The following is a 14099-nucleotide window of genomic DNA, read 5'->3' on the forward strand; positions in this document are numbered from 1 at the left end:
AGGATTTTTTTCAGTGTGGAATGCTTGGAAGAACGCGTAGCCCACAGAGGCCAAACAAGGAAAAAAACTGAAATATTTCGTTATCCTCCAACCCTTTATACCGGAAAAGATGGAGAAAATTTATCCCAAACACGCAAAACATATATTGCCGGAGAGGGGCAACGTAGCGGGGGCATTCACGGAATCCTACACACTACTAAAATTTGAGAAAGGAAGGGCAATTTTATAATTTCATAACGAGCAAAGCTAAAGGAGCCGATCGTGGTCCCCACCTTAGTTTTACTACAAGACAAAACAACACACGAAGGAGAGAGGAGAGAGATTGGAAACCGTGGAAGCGAAAAAGTATTGAAAGAAAGGTTTCAAATCTGACTTAATTGAAGGTCTCCAAGTCCAAGGGGGAAATACTGATTAAAGGAGAGCGAGAACCAGAACCAGAGGGAACGTGGAAGGATCTTAAGTGTGGGAATCGAGAACTCCTCAACTGTCACCCTCCCAATTCCCCATCAATGTCGTTTTAGGTTTCGACAGGAGAGAAGAAGAAGATAGAAAGATAGAGAGCTTGAAATGTTTTTATCTGTTTCTGATTCGCGTAAAGAGGAAATGGTTGCATATTTTTAGGTATTTTCTTCCCCTATTTTTGGGTTTCTCTTTCGGATTCCTTGTGAATTGTGACCGTGAAAGAGCTCGCGCGTCCTCTGCTTTTTGGCCTGTGCTCTCTGCCTCTCTGTCGTTGTGTTGGTGAAGTCTGTTTTGTGCTCTTGAAAGGACTGCTTAACTAGAGGAGTAGAAGAAGAAGTCATTACTTTGAGGGAGAAAAGAATGGGGAATTCGTTTGGATGCTCGGCGTCAGGGGAGAGATTGGTGTCGGCAGCGAGGGATGGGGACTTGGTGGAAGCAAAGATGTTGCTGGAGTTCAACCCTGGCCTCGCCAAGTACTCTACCTTTGGTGGCCTTAACTCTCCTCTCCACTTCGCTGCTGCTAAAGGCCATAACGAGGTAACTCTACTCCCTTTACCGTTGGATTTCTTGCTTTGCTGTCCATGACTCCATATATATAATATCTGCATGTATGTCTCACTCATCCGTTCATTTTCTATACTTTTTATCAAGATTGTCGCCTTGTTGCTTGAGAATGGTGCCGACGTCAACTCCAGGAATTACTGTGGCCAGGTATCTCTTGTTATTTTCCTTGGTCTACTCCTCTGGTTATGTATTGTTTTATTTAATTTGTGTATCTTCCGAGCATACGGTCACTGCTGCGATTTCGGATCGGTTTATTTCTCTTTTCGTTGATTTGGCAAACCCTATGTGATGCTTTTCTTAATCGCATTATAGTTCAAATTAGATTCTGGGTGATATCAAATTGTAGTTCAATTGCACAGCCAATCGATTAATCCTTGTAGGACCTAATCACCGAGTGGTTTTTGTTCTTTTTTGTGTTGGGTATCAAAGACTGCTTTGATGCAGGCTTGCCGGTATGGGCATTGGGAAGTCGTTCAGACACTTCTGCTCTTCAGAAGCAATGTGAGTCATCTTCTTTTGTTTTACTCCTTCCTTTCTTAGTCCCTTTGCCAATCTACTTATAATAATTCCCATTTTTCCCCCCACAAAATCATTTAGCTTAATTTTTTGGATAACTATTTATAATTCAGGTTACTAGAGCGGACTACCTCAGCGGTCGGACAGCACTGCACTTTGCGGCTGTAAATGGGCATGTTAGGTGTATAAGACTCCTTGTGGCGGATTTCATCCCCAGCGTTCCGTATGAAGTTGGCAGTGCTCAAACCAGTGGTGATAAGGGGGATGGTTCAAAATTGAGGACCAAATACGACCAACCGTATGTGGTTTGTTTCCAATCTGTTTCTCATCATTCTTTCATAGTCTGACTCATAAACATATGTTTCTGATGCAAAAGTCTTAAAGTCTTCACTGAGGCTGGATGACCTTTCTAAATTTCCTTTTGTCTGTCTCGTAATCTGTTACAATGAGCTTGTTATTGCATCCTTTGTAAAGATACTGATTGCTGTAAAATATTACCCTATTTTATTCTGGCTCATAAATGATTGAAACTAATTCTGTTCTTTCTTGTATCTTTCATTGTCTCCTACAATATCATTTTAAACCAGTTATATACGTTGAATGCAGTGCACTTTCCAAGTTTGTGAACAAGGCTGCAGACGGTGGTATAACTGCTCTTCATATGGCTGCGCTGAATGGGTATTCTGATTGTGTACAGCTTCTACTTGACATTAATGCAAATGTCTCAGCTGTCACATTTCACTACGGAACATCAATGGATTTGATAGGTACTCTTTTGTTTCTGATTGAATTTCACCTTCGTTGGTTAATTTCTTTTCTATTATCTCATTGCACTGAATTCTCTGTAGGGGCAGGAAGCACTCCTTTGCATTATGCTGCTTGTGGAGGAAACCTAAAATGCTGTCAGGTGAGAATTACTTTTCACACTAGTGATATTCTGGACCCAATCTCTGTCCTGAGCTTGAAAAACAATTTTTTATCCCATGTTTCCTTTCTGTCAGATCCTTATTTCAAGAGGGGCTAGCCGGTTGACATTGAACTGCAATGGGTAAGATGTCTTGGACCAAATGTACTTTAATGGCTGATCCTAAGCTGCATATCTGAAATGTTCTCTTCTTGTAAATATACAGTCCTTAACAAGACTTGGTGCTTTCTATCAGGTGGCTGCCACTGGATGTTGCGAGGATATGGAGTCGTCATTTGCTCGAACCACTTTTGGCACCCAATTCTCAGTTGATAGTACCAACATTTCCTCCATCCAATTATCTTTCTCTGCCTCTCATGAGTGTTCTTAATATAGCAAGGTATTCTCATTCTATTACTATCTTTCTTGATTTTCAAATTGTTTTAGAAGATTTGGTATGTATATAAAAAAGAAACGAGGGAGTTCATTACCATCTATTCATACTACCTTTGACACGGATGAAATGATTTAATTCCTATAAAAACACAAAGTCTAAGTGAGCTTATTTGTGGAAATTTCGAAAGATAGAACTTTTCATCTGCCAGAGAAAAAAGATCAGAGGTACTCTTATCAAGTACCAATGCAGGAGAAGACCCAGATTGAAAAACCCTTGTGACTCTGTGTGAACCAGTTTTCTGATTTAGAACTGAATTGTTTTTCATTCCTGATGGTTCACCCTATCATGGGGTATGGATTAGGATTTCATTTTCAGTATTTTATTCTTATTATTATGTTTCCTGTTAAGGTTGTAACACTTATTTGAAATTACAGGCCTGTTTGAAACTTTTAAGTAGTAGAGTCTAACCAGTCCAGGTCACTTCCATGTAGTTGCCCAAGAGGGAGTTTCCTAAGTCTAGTTTACTCTCTGTTTTTCCTTCACAGCTTGGCATTGGCCTAGACATTTCCTTGTTAAGTCTGAGACAGTCCATTGCTCAAGTTATAAATAGATGTAAGGCATTAAAGCCTCCCCATGATTTACTGGTCGGTGGGATTGGCTTTTTCCTTCAATGTTCTGTGAGATTCAGAATAATTTTGCTGTGAGATGCAGTGACAGACTTGGTGGAATGCCTAGATAGGCTGGTGGGGTTCCAGTATGGAATCAGATGACAATCTTGATTCATATCCTTTCTGTCTCATTGTTAAGCTCTGTTTCAGAATCAGTATTCAAAATCCAGTTTTTACATCAATTTACAGGAATCCTTCTCAGTAGGATTTTTCTGAAATCTTCAATTTCGAATCTGATTTCAAGTTTTGATTACTGCTTGTCGTTATAGCTTCAGATCACCACTTATCTGCCGATTCAGATCATTGCTATTGCTATTTGAAGATCTCTGAATTTTCTGATATTGATTACAGTTCTGAAACCCTTTTCTAGAATCCTACCCCTAGTAGGATTGGATCATATTTTCAGATCTGAGTCAAACTTTGAGGATTTATTCTCCTATTATACTCTGACCTTTGACCAGTATTTGAGCTCATTTTGATTGATTATTTGATGCAGTTACACGCTGGATTAAGTAGGGGGTTGTTTTTGTGTATTTTATTGAAGTTGATAGAGTTGTAGGATATTTATTCTTTTCTGTTGGTAGTCGTAATTTAGAATTCTGTAGTTGAGTTTGGTTCAAACTCTACTTCAGTTATAGAGTTTGGCTTCTTGTTTACAAATCTTTAAATGGATGCATGTAGTCCATCATTGGACAGATTTTGATTTGAATGAAGTTTTAAGTTTCATATGCTGCTGAGAGTTACTTTCATGCTGATATTGGTTGCCGACACACTCTACCTCACTTCCATTCTCTTCCCCGATTCAGGTCTGATTTCTTTCTTTGATTTTCTGTTTCACTTTGCTTCTTTCTTTGTTCTTCCTATATTTTTTTTCTTTTGTTTGTTCATTACCGTTCTCTGGTATTTGTGTTACCGTGGGTTGGAAAGAGTTGATGCAACTCCCTGGTCCCAAGTCTAATAGACCTGAAACTGTGGGAGATCATTCCTAATGCAGGAGTAGATTACAAGTAACTAACTCCGCAGTTTTTAACCCGAAACAATACAAATAGGAGTAAGAAACAAAGAAATAATACCATCAAATAAATCCCCAAGAATACAATACCCATATAGGAGCAAAACCAGCCCAAAACCTAACCCGATAGGAGAGAGAAAGACCTGTTATAGAGCTGGAGAGAGAGAAGTGCGGCCAGGGCTGTAGGAGTCCGATTGAGTTGCACTCTTGGGCGTAGATAGTCCCTAGGGAGGGTACAAAAACTCCCAAAGTTGAGAGGATTCTGACGGCTGGTTGTGAAGTTACAAGCTTTATTGATTTTCTGACCTAGGAGAGAAAACTGAGAAGGACCTTCAAGAACAGCAGCTGAATGCTTCCAATATTGACTAGGTAAGGATTGTGAGACCCTTATGAGGCCTGGAATACCCTGATTGAAGACCTGACTGAACATAGTACAGAAGAGAGAAAGAGAGGAGATCGATCTCTCTCCTATTCCCACTAGGATTGCTGATCGGTTCTGATTTCTGTAGACTTTTATCAAAATCTGAACTATACCTCTTGAATGTTAAAGCAAATAAAATAAAAGAGAATAATAAAACAGATGGGGGGTTGAGAAGGGTGAAAGAGAATAAAGGAAGTGGCTATCTCAGTCTGAGCTTCTCACCCACAGCTATCTCAGCTGCTCTAAGCATTTAGTTGCAAACTTTCTTTCATTCAAATCTCCCAAATAATGGAACATATGCCTCTCTATTTATAGAGGGGAAGTTTACAATCTTACTAATACTAGGAGCTAGTTTCCCAATAGGACTAGACACTCCTACTACAACTAGGAGCTAGTTTCCTAATAGGACTAGACACTGCTACTACAATTAGGAATTCAAAATAGGATTAGGACTTGACTTTATGACTCCAACATGGTATAGGACTAACTAACTAATAGTCCATATAGGACTTTACAACCAACTGATGGCCTAATGGGCCTTTATTGAATTAAATAGCAACTAATTAAACTAATGAATAAAATCCCGTTTTTCTACCTTCTACCTATATTTTGGGCCCATTAAAGTGACACATTTCAAAGAAAACCCATGGGTTCAAAGGCCCAACACAAACATAACACAACCCAAGGCTTATTTGCAATAAAATAAGCCCAAGTGACTTATCTACATTAACTCGCCCTCTCTTAGAAAAAATTCGTCCTTGAATTTTGTAAAGTGTGAGGGTGATTATATCATGGTGCATGTCCCTCTTCAAGCCGTAGAAAAATTCAGGTAGCTCTTTGATGATAAAGATGTAGTCTAGAATGTGAGGAGCTCGATCTTCAAGATATTTTAATGGGATGACAAACTTGACATGCTCAACTTCAACATCTTCGGATGTATCCATAGGGTCATCTACATATGCACCTTTGATCTCTTCTAACTTCAATGCAACATAAAGCTCTTTTGGTTCATCTACTTGCTGGTTCCTAATCGGTTCCATTGATGGTTCAAACACTTCATTCTTGAACTCCTTAGGATCTTCCTCTTGGCTGTTCACAATCATCACAGTTGTTGTAGTGTCAAGTTCCCTAGTCTCAACCTCATTGTCCATTGTGGCAACCTTATGGCTTTCGACTTCTTCCACATGAATCTCATTGATGGGAACATCAGTGACTAGTTCTTCCTCAACAATAGGAATGGCTGGAAAATTTTTAACACTAACCTCAACTTTTGACTCCAGTTCACTGGTCAAAGGTGTCTTCTCTTGTTGCTCCTTTGCAATAGAGGCCGATGATTCCTTTAGGCTATTATCAAGTGTGGGTGGTTTTTGGACCTCTAGTGGAAGGAAGTACATGTTTCGTTTATGCTCAGATAGTTACATGCCTGCCAACTCATACTGCATCTCATCCCACGTTTTAGGTTTACATTCTTGAGCTTGAAGTTGCCTTTCACGGACTTTCCATTGCATTCGAACACAATCACTCATCTGGGAACATGCATATTGGCGTTTTTGTGTCTCTGTTAAGTTGTAGTTGTCAAAGTACATGTCCAATTCACGCATCCAAGGAATTCCCCATGAAAATAACGTGGTTGATCATTAGATTGGGCAACAGTGGATGTATTCTGATGGGAATCCTGTGGAGGGAAGAGCCTTCTTTGGAAATATACAGGGAGGTATTGTGTCAGTAACTCGTACTTCATCTCTTCCCAAGTCCTAGGCTCAAGTATTCTAATTCGGAGTCGCTTTTCATGGACTCTCCACCAATCTCTAGCATGACCAATCAACCGGAAGCAAACAACTTGAAGGCTTTGTGTCTCTGTCAAGTTGTAGTAGTCAAAATATTCCTCCAGAGAATCTAACCAATCAATGATGTAGAATGTATCCCTTTGTCCAGCGAAGTAACGAACTGATGGAACCATCTTCGGTTAGGCCCTGATAGATTGTTTGGAGCTTTCTTCAACCGTAGCTCTGATACCACTTAATGCAGGAGTAGATTACATGTAACTAACTCCGCAGTTTATAACCCCAAACAATACAAATAGGAGTAAGAACCAAAGAAATAATATCATCAAATAAATTCTGAAGGATACAATACCCATATAGGAGCAAAACCAATCCAAAACCTAACCCGATAGGAGAGAGAAATACCTGTTATAGAGCTGGAGAGAGAGAGAGTTGCGGCCAGGGCTGTAGAAGTCCGATTGAGTTGCACTCTTGGGCGTAGATAGTCCCTAGGGAGGGTACAAAAACCCCCAAAGTTGAGAGGATTCTGATTGCTAGTTGTGAAGTTACAAGCTTTCTTGATTTTCAAACCTAGGAGAGAAAACTGAGAAGAACCTTCAAGAACAGCAACTTAATGCTTCCAACAGTGACTAGGTAAGGATTGTGGGACCCTTATGAGGCCTGGAATACCCTGATTGAAGACCTGGCTAAACAGAGTGCAGAAGAGAGAAAGAGAGGAGATCGATCTCTCTCCTATTCCCACTAGGATTGCTGATCGGTTCTGATTTCTGGAGACTTTAATCAAAATCTGAACTATACCTCTTGAATGTTACATCAAATAAAATAAAAAAAGAAGAATAAAACAGATGGGGGGGTTGACAAGGGTGAAAGAGAATAAAGGGACTGGCTATCTTAGTCTGGGCTTCTCACCCACAGCTATCTCAGCTGCTCTAAGCATTTAGTTGCAAATTTTCTTTCATAAATGTAAACTTTCTTTCATTCAAATCTCCCCAATAATGGGACATATGCCTCTTTATTTATAGAGGGGAAGTTTACAATCATACTAATACTAGGAGCTAGTTTCCCAATAGGACTAGATACTGCTACTACAACTAGGAATTCAAAATAGGATTAGGACTTGATTTTATGACTCCAACATGGTGTAGGACTAACTAACTAATAGTTCATATAGGACTTTACAACCAACTAATGGCCTAATGGTCCTTTATTGAATTAAATAGCAACTAATTAAACTAATGAATAAAATCCCGTTTTCCTACCTCCTACCCATATTTTAGGTTCATTAAAGTGGCCCATTTCAAAGAAAACCCATGGGATCAAAGGCCCAACACATACATAACACAACCCAAGGCTTATTTGCAATAAAATAAGCCCAAGTGACTTATCTACATCAATTCCTCTCCCAAAAGCAATTCAAACCCATGATTGCTGGTCCTTACGAGTCTCTCTACTGTTGCATCTTCCCAACCTGCCCTGTTTTGCGATTATGTTGAACCAGTCCCAGTCGAACCTCTCCATCTTATCTATACGACAATTCCAGGTCTGAGTAAACCCATGTGACCTCATTGGTTGAGTTACAGACCATTACAATTAGGATTTAGAGGGCTGCGGTTCAATATCTGTTCTTGAGTTCTACCGTGAGTGGTGAGCCTCTTGAGATCTAGGCAGTAGAAAAAGACTTAAAACTACTGTAAATTATAAGTAAGTTTTGTGCTTTTAGCCATTTACATAAAGGCCCTTCTATATCTGGTGCCCTTTTATTTTATCGCTCATTCCACTTTAATTACTTAAAGTCCCTTATTATGCCAAGTGGTTCAACTTAACTTTATTCAATATTCAAATACCATATTGGTCCTCAGCTTTGGAATTAATTACCATTCTGCCATTGAGTCATTTTCCCTTCCCTAAACAACTCCAGAAATTACTAAATTTCCATTGCCTTTAAATTTGTTGAGCCATTTATTACTTGGGTGGCTCCAAAGCTTCCCTTAATCAGGGTTATTTAACCCGGGATCGCATCACTGATTCTTTGATTTTCTGATATCAAATTTATCCTTTTTTTTTTACTTCATTGTGATTCTGATTTTCTTCTGAGTTTCTGGACCTATCATCCCTCAGTGACTTAGAAACCCATCAACTTGTCACCTTTTTATGGGGGTGGGGGGTGTGAAACAAACATATCCTGGTTACCATAGTACTTACTGTAAATAGCTGTATTACCTTATAAATGTCGTGGGTGCCAAGTGTCCGAGGCATCAACCTCTTGAAACCATGTCCCTAGCTGTTAATGCTTTGTTCTTTTAGAAGAGGTGGTAGTGCTTCATGCTTCTTTTGATTCTCAATATGCCATGCTTTTCTTGTAACTGCATCAAGACACTGATTCCAAAAGTATTGCTGTAGGAGTCGGGGGACTTGCATCCTACAACTCTATCCCCATCCTCCCTGGTGCTTTTGGTGCTGGAATATTTCAGATCTTATTGTCCTATATATGATATTCAGCTTTGGTATGGATTTCAGTCTCTATGAAAGTGATGGAATTCTCTGTGGAACCTCAGGAAATGCTATGGCAGTTGCAAACACGAGAACACTGTTTACTGGCTATTCAGATACATTGTCACACAAGTTAAAATTAATGGGATCAATCCTCATATAAATAGTACGTCTTTAGCCCAAATATTTCCTCTAGAAGGAAATTACTCTTAAAAAAAAAATCCACAAAAACAATTTCTAGCTTTAAAAATTTCCTTTATTGCAACTCTAATAATTTCTGTGTTCACCTGCTAAAGTCATTTTTGTAATTTGCAAGATGAATAGAATCAACCTCTGTATCTGGTACACAAACACAGCTCTATGAACCAATATAAGCTTTGATCATATCATATTTTGATCTCCACTATACAGTCAAGATCTCATTCTATTAATATAGCCATCTACAATGTTGTTGCCACATCCTGTGGGTACAGTACTTTGACAAAATAAATCTAATACTAGCATTATATTTATCTTGATATCGCTCCATGGATCCTGAGAAGCACTGCTTGAGATCAATTGATCCTGCAAAGTGAGAATCAATCTCATGCCCTTTTGTCTAAAGTCTGTGCCTGTTTGGTGCCAAAAATCTTCCCAGTTAACTAATTACCATTCTTGCTTAGTTTTGTGAGTGATCTTGTATAAAATCACTGATTCAGTTTAAATGTTTAGGATCTGCTATGAAATGTGAAATTCCAAATTATAATTTTTTTTTTTCAGTACTCAGAAAATGAATTCAAAATTTTCGGCTGTATTTCTTGGAACTCTGCTGGTGTATCGTCTAACACTTTAATATTCCAAGAATTTCTTGTTAGCATTGTCAGTGATTGTCCATGAGAACAAACATGTGTTGTTTGTGGAGTATTGTGTTGTCTGCAGTACTATTGTTTACTTTTTTGTCTGAGGAATCGATTAACACTTAGAACATTTTCCATTGTATATCTGTTGTGGCAAAACCATGTGTGCTAAATTTTCTAGTTGATAAATAACATCATAATTTGTTACTTGCAAATCAATCATAACAATATGCTATGACGTGCCAGTAATTTTTCATTTATTTTGTATTAATTACTGCACAATAATTTGCAGTCTATAAAAAATGCTGTGTATTGAATTAAAAGGATTCTTCAGTTTTCTATTACAACACCACATTTATTCACTTTTGAAGATATTGGATGATGGTAGTCTATTTACCAAGACCCTAGTTGTTTTAGAAGCAAATTTGAAGGAACTTTGTACATTATCGAGTGTTTAAATGACAGTTTTATGAGTATTTCCTCAATTGTGATGAGCTTATGATGCTTTTCTACAGAGAATGTGGATTGCAATCTTCCATTACAACATCCGATGATAATGATACTTGTGCTGTCTGCCTGGAGCGTGCATGTACTGTAGCTGCTGAAGGTCCATTTCTTTCTTTTTTTATGCATTTCTAGCGTATATATGTTAGTTATTTTCCTTTTCCCTTTCTTGCCTACTGTAATTATTGCTATTTTAGTTACAGCCACATTCCTAAAATGACCCTTTATAAGCTAGAAAAAATATTTGGTATTTCTAAACAACATTTATAGTGATAGTAACATAGTTGTCAAGGTGACTAGGTGCAAGGTGTTGGAGGAGCACTTAGGTGACAAGACGCCTGCCTGGGTGTTGCCTAGGCACCCCATGCGTGCATTAATGAGTATACGTAATATTGCTATATATAATTATATTTATACACAACATAGAAGCTATATCAATGCAATATGATATAATTTTGTTAGTAATGGCTTAATATGAGAAAACCAATATATAATAAATAAAACATAGGATATACTATAAGCATATTCATAAAAGGACAATTATGCTAGTAATGGCCTAATATGAGAAAACTAATATATAATAAATAAAACATAGGATATACTATAAGCATATTCATCAAGAAAAACACAGTAATAAACATAAATCAACGTAAACTTGTGAAGTGTCAACAAGGCGTGTCGTCACCTTGGACCCAAGAAAGAGCTTGGACATGTCTGAGCGACGCCTTGACAACTAAGGATGGTAATACCTGGTCGTTGTATTATGCTGGTAATTCAAAGGGGAGACCATTCAGACGATTGACCAAATAAAACAAAGGGGAAAAAAGGTTGGGGGGTGTTGGGGGTACTGTTTAGACTTCCTCATCTCTTTCATTTGGTATAGAAATCTATAACAAGTTAAGTTTGAAGTTTGAGCAGCCGAGGTTGTCTCACCAAATTGGAAGTCTAGTGATCAAGAAGGAAAATGAAGCTATTGCTATTCCCCTTGTCTAGATCAAATCTTGAAATGTATAGCAGTCAAAAGATAAACAAAGAAGAAGCAACCATTTACATATTAGTGGACCAGCAACAGGAAATTTAGAAGAATAATGTATTCTATGTTGATTGATGTCTTGTATTGTGTGGTTTGGGTAGTGGGCTGCCTCTGAAGAGCCATTAAGGTAATTTCGGAAATTGTATCTATTAAATATTGTACCATGAGAGGGAGTGTTTGATATATTCTGATCCAACCATTGGATCCGGCTGAAACTTTCAGCAACAGTTTAATTCACTACTAAGAGGTCTCGACCTGGATCTTAGTTTGATCCGACACTCGGATTTTTATTAATTAGAAATATCCTATTTATGGGATTTTAGTTTCAGAATTCGTATTTATTCAATTACTTCCAGTCCGACCATTTGATCATTGCTATCTTCTCAAGGACATCTCTATTATTTATTTGTGATTGATTGTCAAGAGTTTAATCTTCATTTGAGAAGGTTGACTTATTGGGCTTGGGTTTGGGTTTGGGTTTGCTTGGGATCCTGCCAAGGAGGTGTTTAACCTGAACCTAGTGTTCATCCCACCTACCCCCACCACCATCCTTCTGGTAAGCTCGTCATCTCCCTCTTCCTTTACTTTTATTCTTTTCATCGCTGTCTCTTCTCCTCCTAAGTTCTCCCTGACACATACTCTGTTCTGGGTGTGAATCTGGGTCAGCAAAAGAGATCAATCTCTCTCGTGCCTTCCTCATTCATCTACCAACTTGAGGATTAGGTTAAATTCCTCTGGCGACCCTACCTGCAATACCCCTGCTCAAAATCCTGCTGGAATAAAGAGATCCAAATCAAAACCCAGCACTGGTTTTCTGTTTTATCACCAGCCTTGAGTTGTAGGTTTCTTTTTTGATCTTCGATCACTGTTTGGGGTGTTTCTTTGTTGGAATCAGCAAAACCCCGAGTTGTCGACAACTGCCGAAAGCTTCAGCTCAACTTTGAGGCCATAATAGTGGTTATTTCACTTTCACCAGGTCTTTCTCTGCCACTTATTCCTATCGTGAGGTTGAAGAAGGTGTCTTCTTCTTATTTGTTTCAAAGGCTGGTTTTAAGTTATTTACACATAAGGCCCTTATTCTTTAAGTTTTGTCTTTGATTATTCCCCTCCACTTCCAGCATGACCCCCCCCCTCTTTAAAATTAATTCCTGGCATGGTACCAATTCTGTTAATCTTACTTTTAAGGGCTCTATACTTAAAATTGCCACTACTGTTGGTGGGCCCATTGCAACCTGGAATTAGGGTTCTCGAAGCCGTGGTCGCATCAGTTTTCCAGGTGCTTTGAATTGGTTCTCTTAGAACTTAAGTTACCTTTCACTTTTACATGGTACATAAAGTTCCCCGATGTAGTCCTTTGATGAACTCTGCCAGTGATTTTATACTGCCAGTCTGTAGCTCAGATAAAGGAGGTTTGGTGCTTTATGTTGGCAATTGACATTTTAACAACTTTATCCAAATCTTTTAACATGGATTCTAGAGTTTCTTTGAATAGAGTTGGTTGGCGAAAGAAGATCCATGTGGCTGACCCCATTTAGTTGGGATGATGCTGAGTTGAGCTGTTGTATGCAGTAGTTCTTTGACATGCTGCTATGGGCCAACAAATGGACTGTATAGGCTCATGATTGGGCCTAAGAGTCTTTTCCGGTGCCTAAAACGTGCCTAAAACACGGCAGTTGTCACCTGAAGGAATGTGCATTGTCTTCTACATGGCTCCTACATTGAGTAGTAAGATTAGGACATACACAGCCTTCATGGATCGATTAAGAATCGGCTGGAATCTGCCTAACCCTAGATTTTGTACATGGATTGGCTGATTCAAATAGGGCAGAATTGGAATTGGAATTGGAATTGGCCTCAGCCAATTCCATTTGGCTGATCCGATTCCAATTTTTGAATCTGTGGTACTAGGCAGCAGGTCACCAAAAGACCAATATGTTGAATGGTGTTGCTTGCAAAGATAACATACAAGCAAATACGTAGTACTTTAAACAAGAGTGATGCAGCAACAAAGGGAAAACAAAGACCCATGGTTGTAGCTGAAAAGGGGACAATATAAACCCCCCAGCTAGGGTCTTAATCCTTGTTGTCTTGGCTACTATTAGTGCTGGTCTTGGTCTCAGAACACTGGCATCAATAATTCATCTATTAAGAATGATCACTGCTGTAATACATAAAAATCTGTCACAAAGGGGAAGGTCTGGTCATTAATAGGAGGTTCCAAATTTTCCACAGGAAAGAGCATGCTCATGATAGATGCATGTATTTGAGTTTCCACTAAAAACATAGCCGTTTTTAGAAAAAAAAAATATATGGAGATGGTGGAGGCTCATCTTCCACTAAAACTCAACAGCAGAAAAGAGAAGAAAATAATAAAATAGCTGAAGCCTTAAGATGGTGGTTAAAATGGAAGGGATGCGGGGATGGAACTCACATCTTTACTCATCTTCCAATAATATTTGGCAACCTATACAATATTAGTCTCTCTCTTTGGGGGAGGGGGGGGGGGGG

General features: G+C 38.7%; 1 protein-coding gene across 4 annotated transcripts in view; it reads left to right on the forward strand.

Annotated features, from left to right (window-relative positions):
* Window positions 1-332: 332 nt before the first annotated feature.
* LOC122087729 (E3 ubiquitin-protein ligase XBAT33-like) overlaps window positions 333-14099 on the forward strand; it is a 14924-nt gene continuing 1157 nt past the window's right edge. The window contains exons 1-10 of one of the 4 annotated variants that reach the window (XM_042656947.1): window positions 333-621; window positions 769-999; window positions 1114-1173; window positions 1456-1527; window positions 1656-1840; window positions 2149-2309; window positions 2391-2449; window positions 2544-2590; window positions 2703-2846; window positions 10570-10661. In XM_042656947.1, coding sequence (XP_042512881.1) covers window positions 823-999; window positions 1114-1173; window positions 1456-1527; window positions 1656-1840; window positions 2149-2309; window positions 2391-2449; window positions 2544-2590; window positions 2703-2846; window positions 10570-10661 — 997 coding nt within the window. In that variant the 5' untranslated portion in view covers window positions 333-621; window positions 769-822. Of the gene's footprint in view, window positions 1000-1113; window positions 1174-1455; window positions 1528-1655; window positions 1841-2148; window positions 2310-2390; window positions 2450-2543; window positions 2591-2702; window positions 2847-10569; window positions 10662-14099 lie in introns of all 4 variants that reach the window. The other 3 variants (XM_042656946.1, XM_042656948.1, XM_042656949.1) reach the window with 3 other exon arrangements.

This window comes from Macadamia integrifolia, chromosome 8, assembly GCF_013358625.1.
Source record: "Macadamia integrifolia cultivar HAES 741 chromosome 8, SCU_Mint_v3, whole genome shotgun sequence".
Taxonomy (NCBI): Eukaryota; Viridiplantae; Streptophyta; class Magnoliopsida; order Proteales; family Proteaceae; genus Macadamia; species Macadamia integrifolia.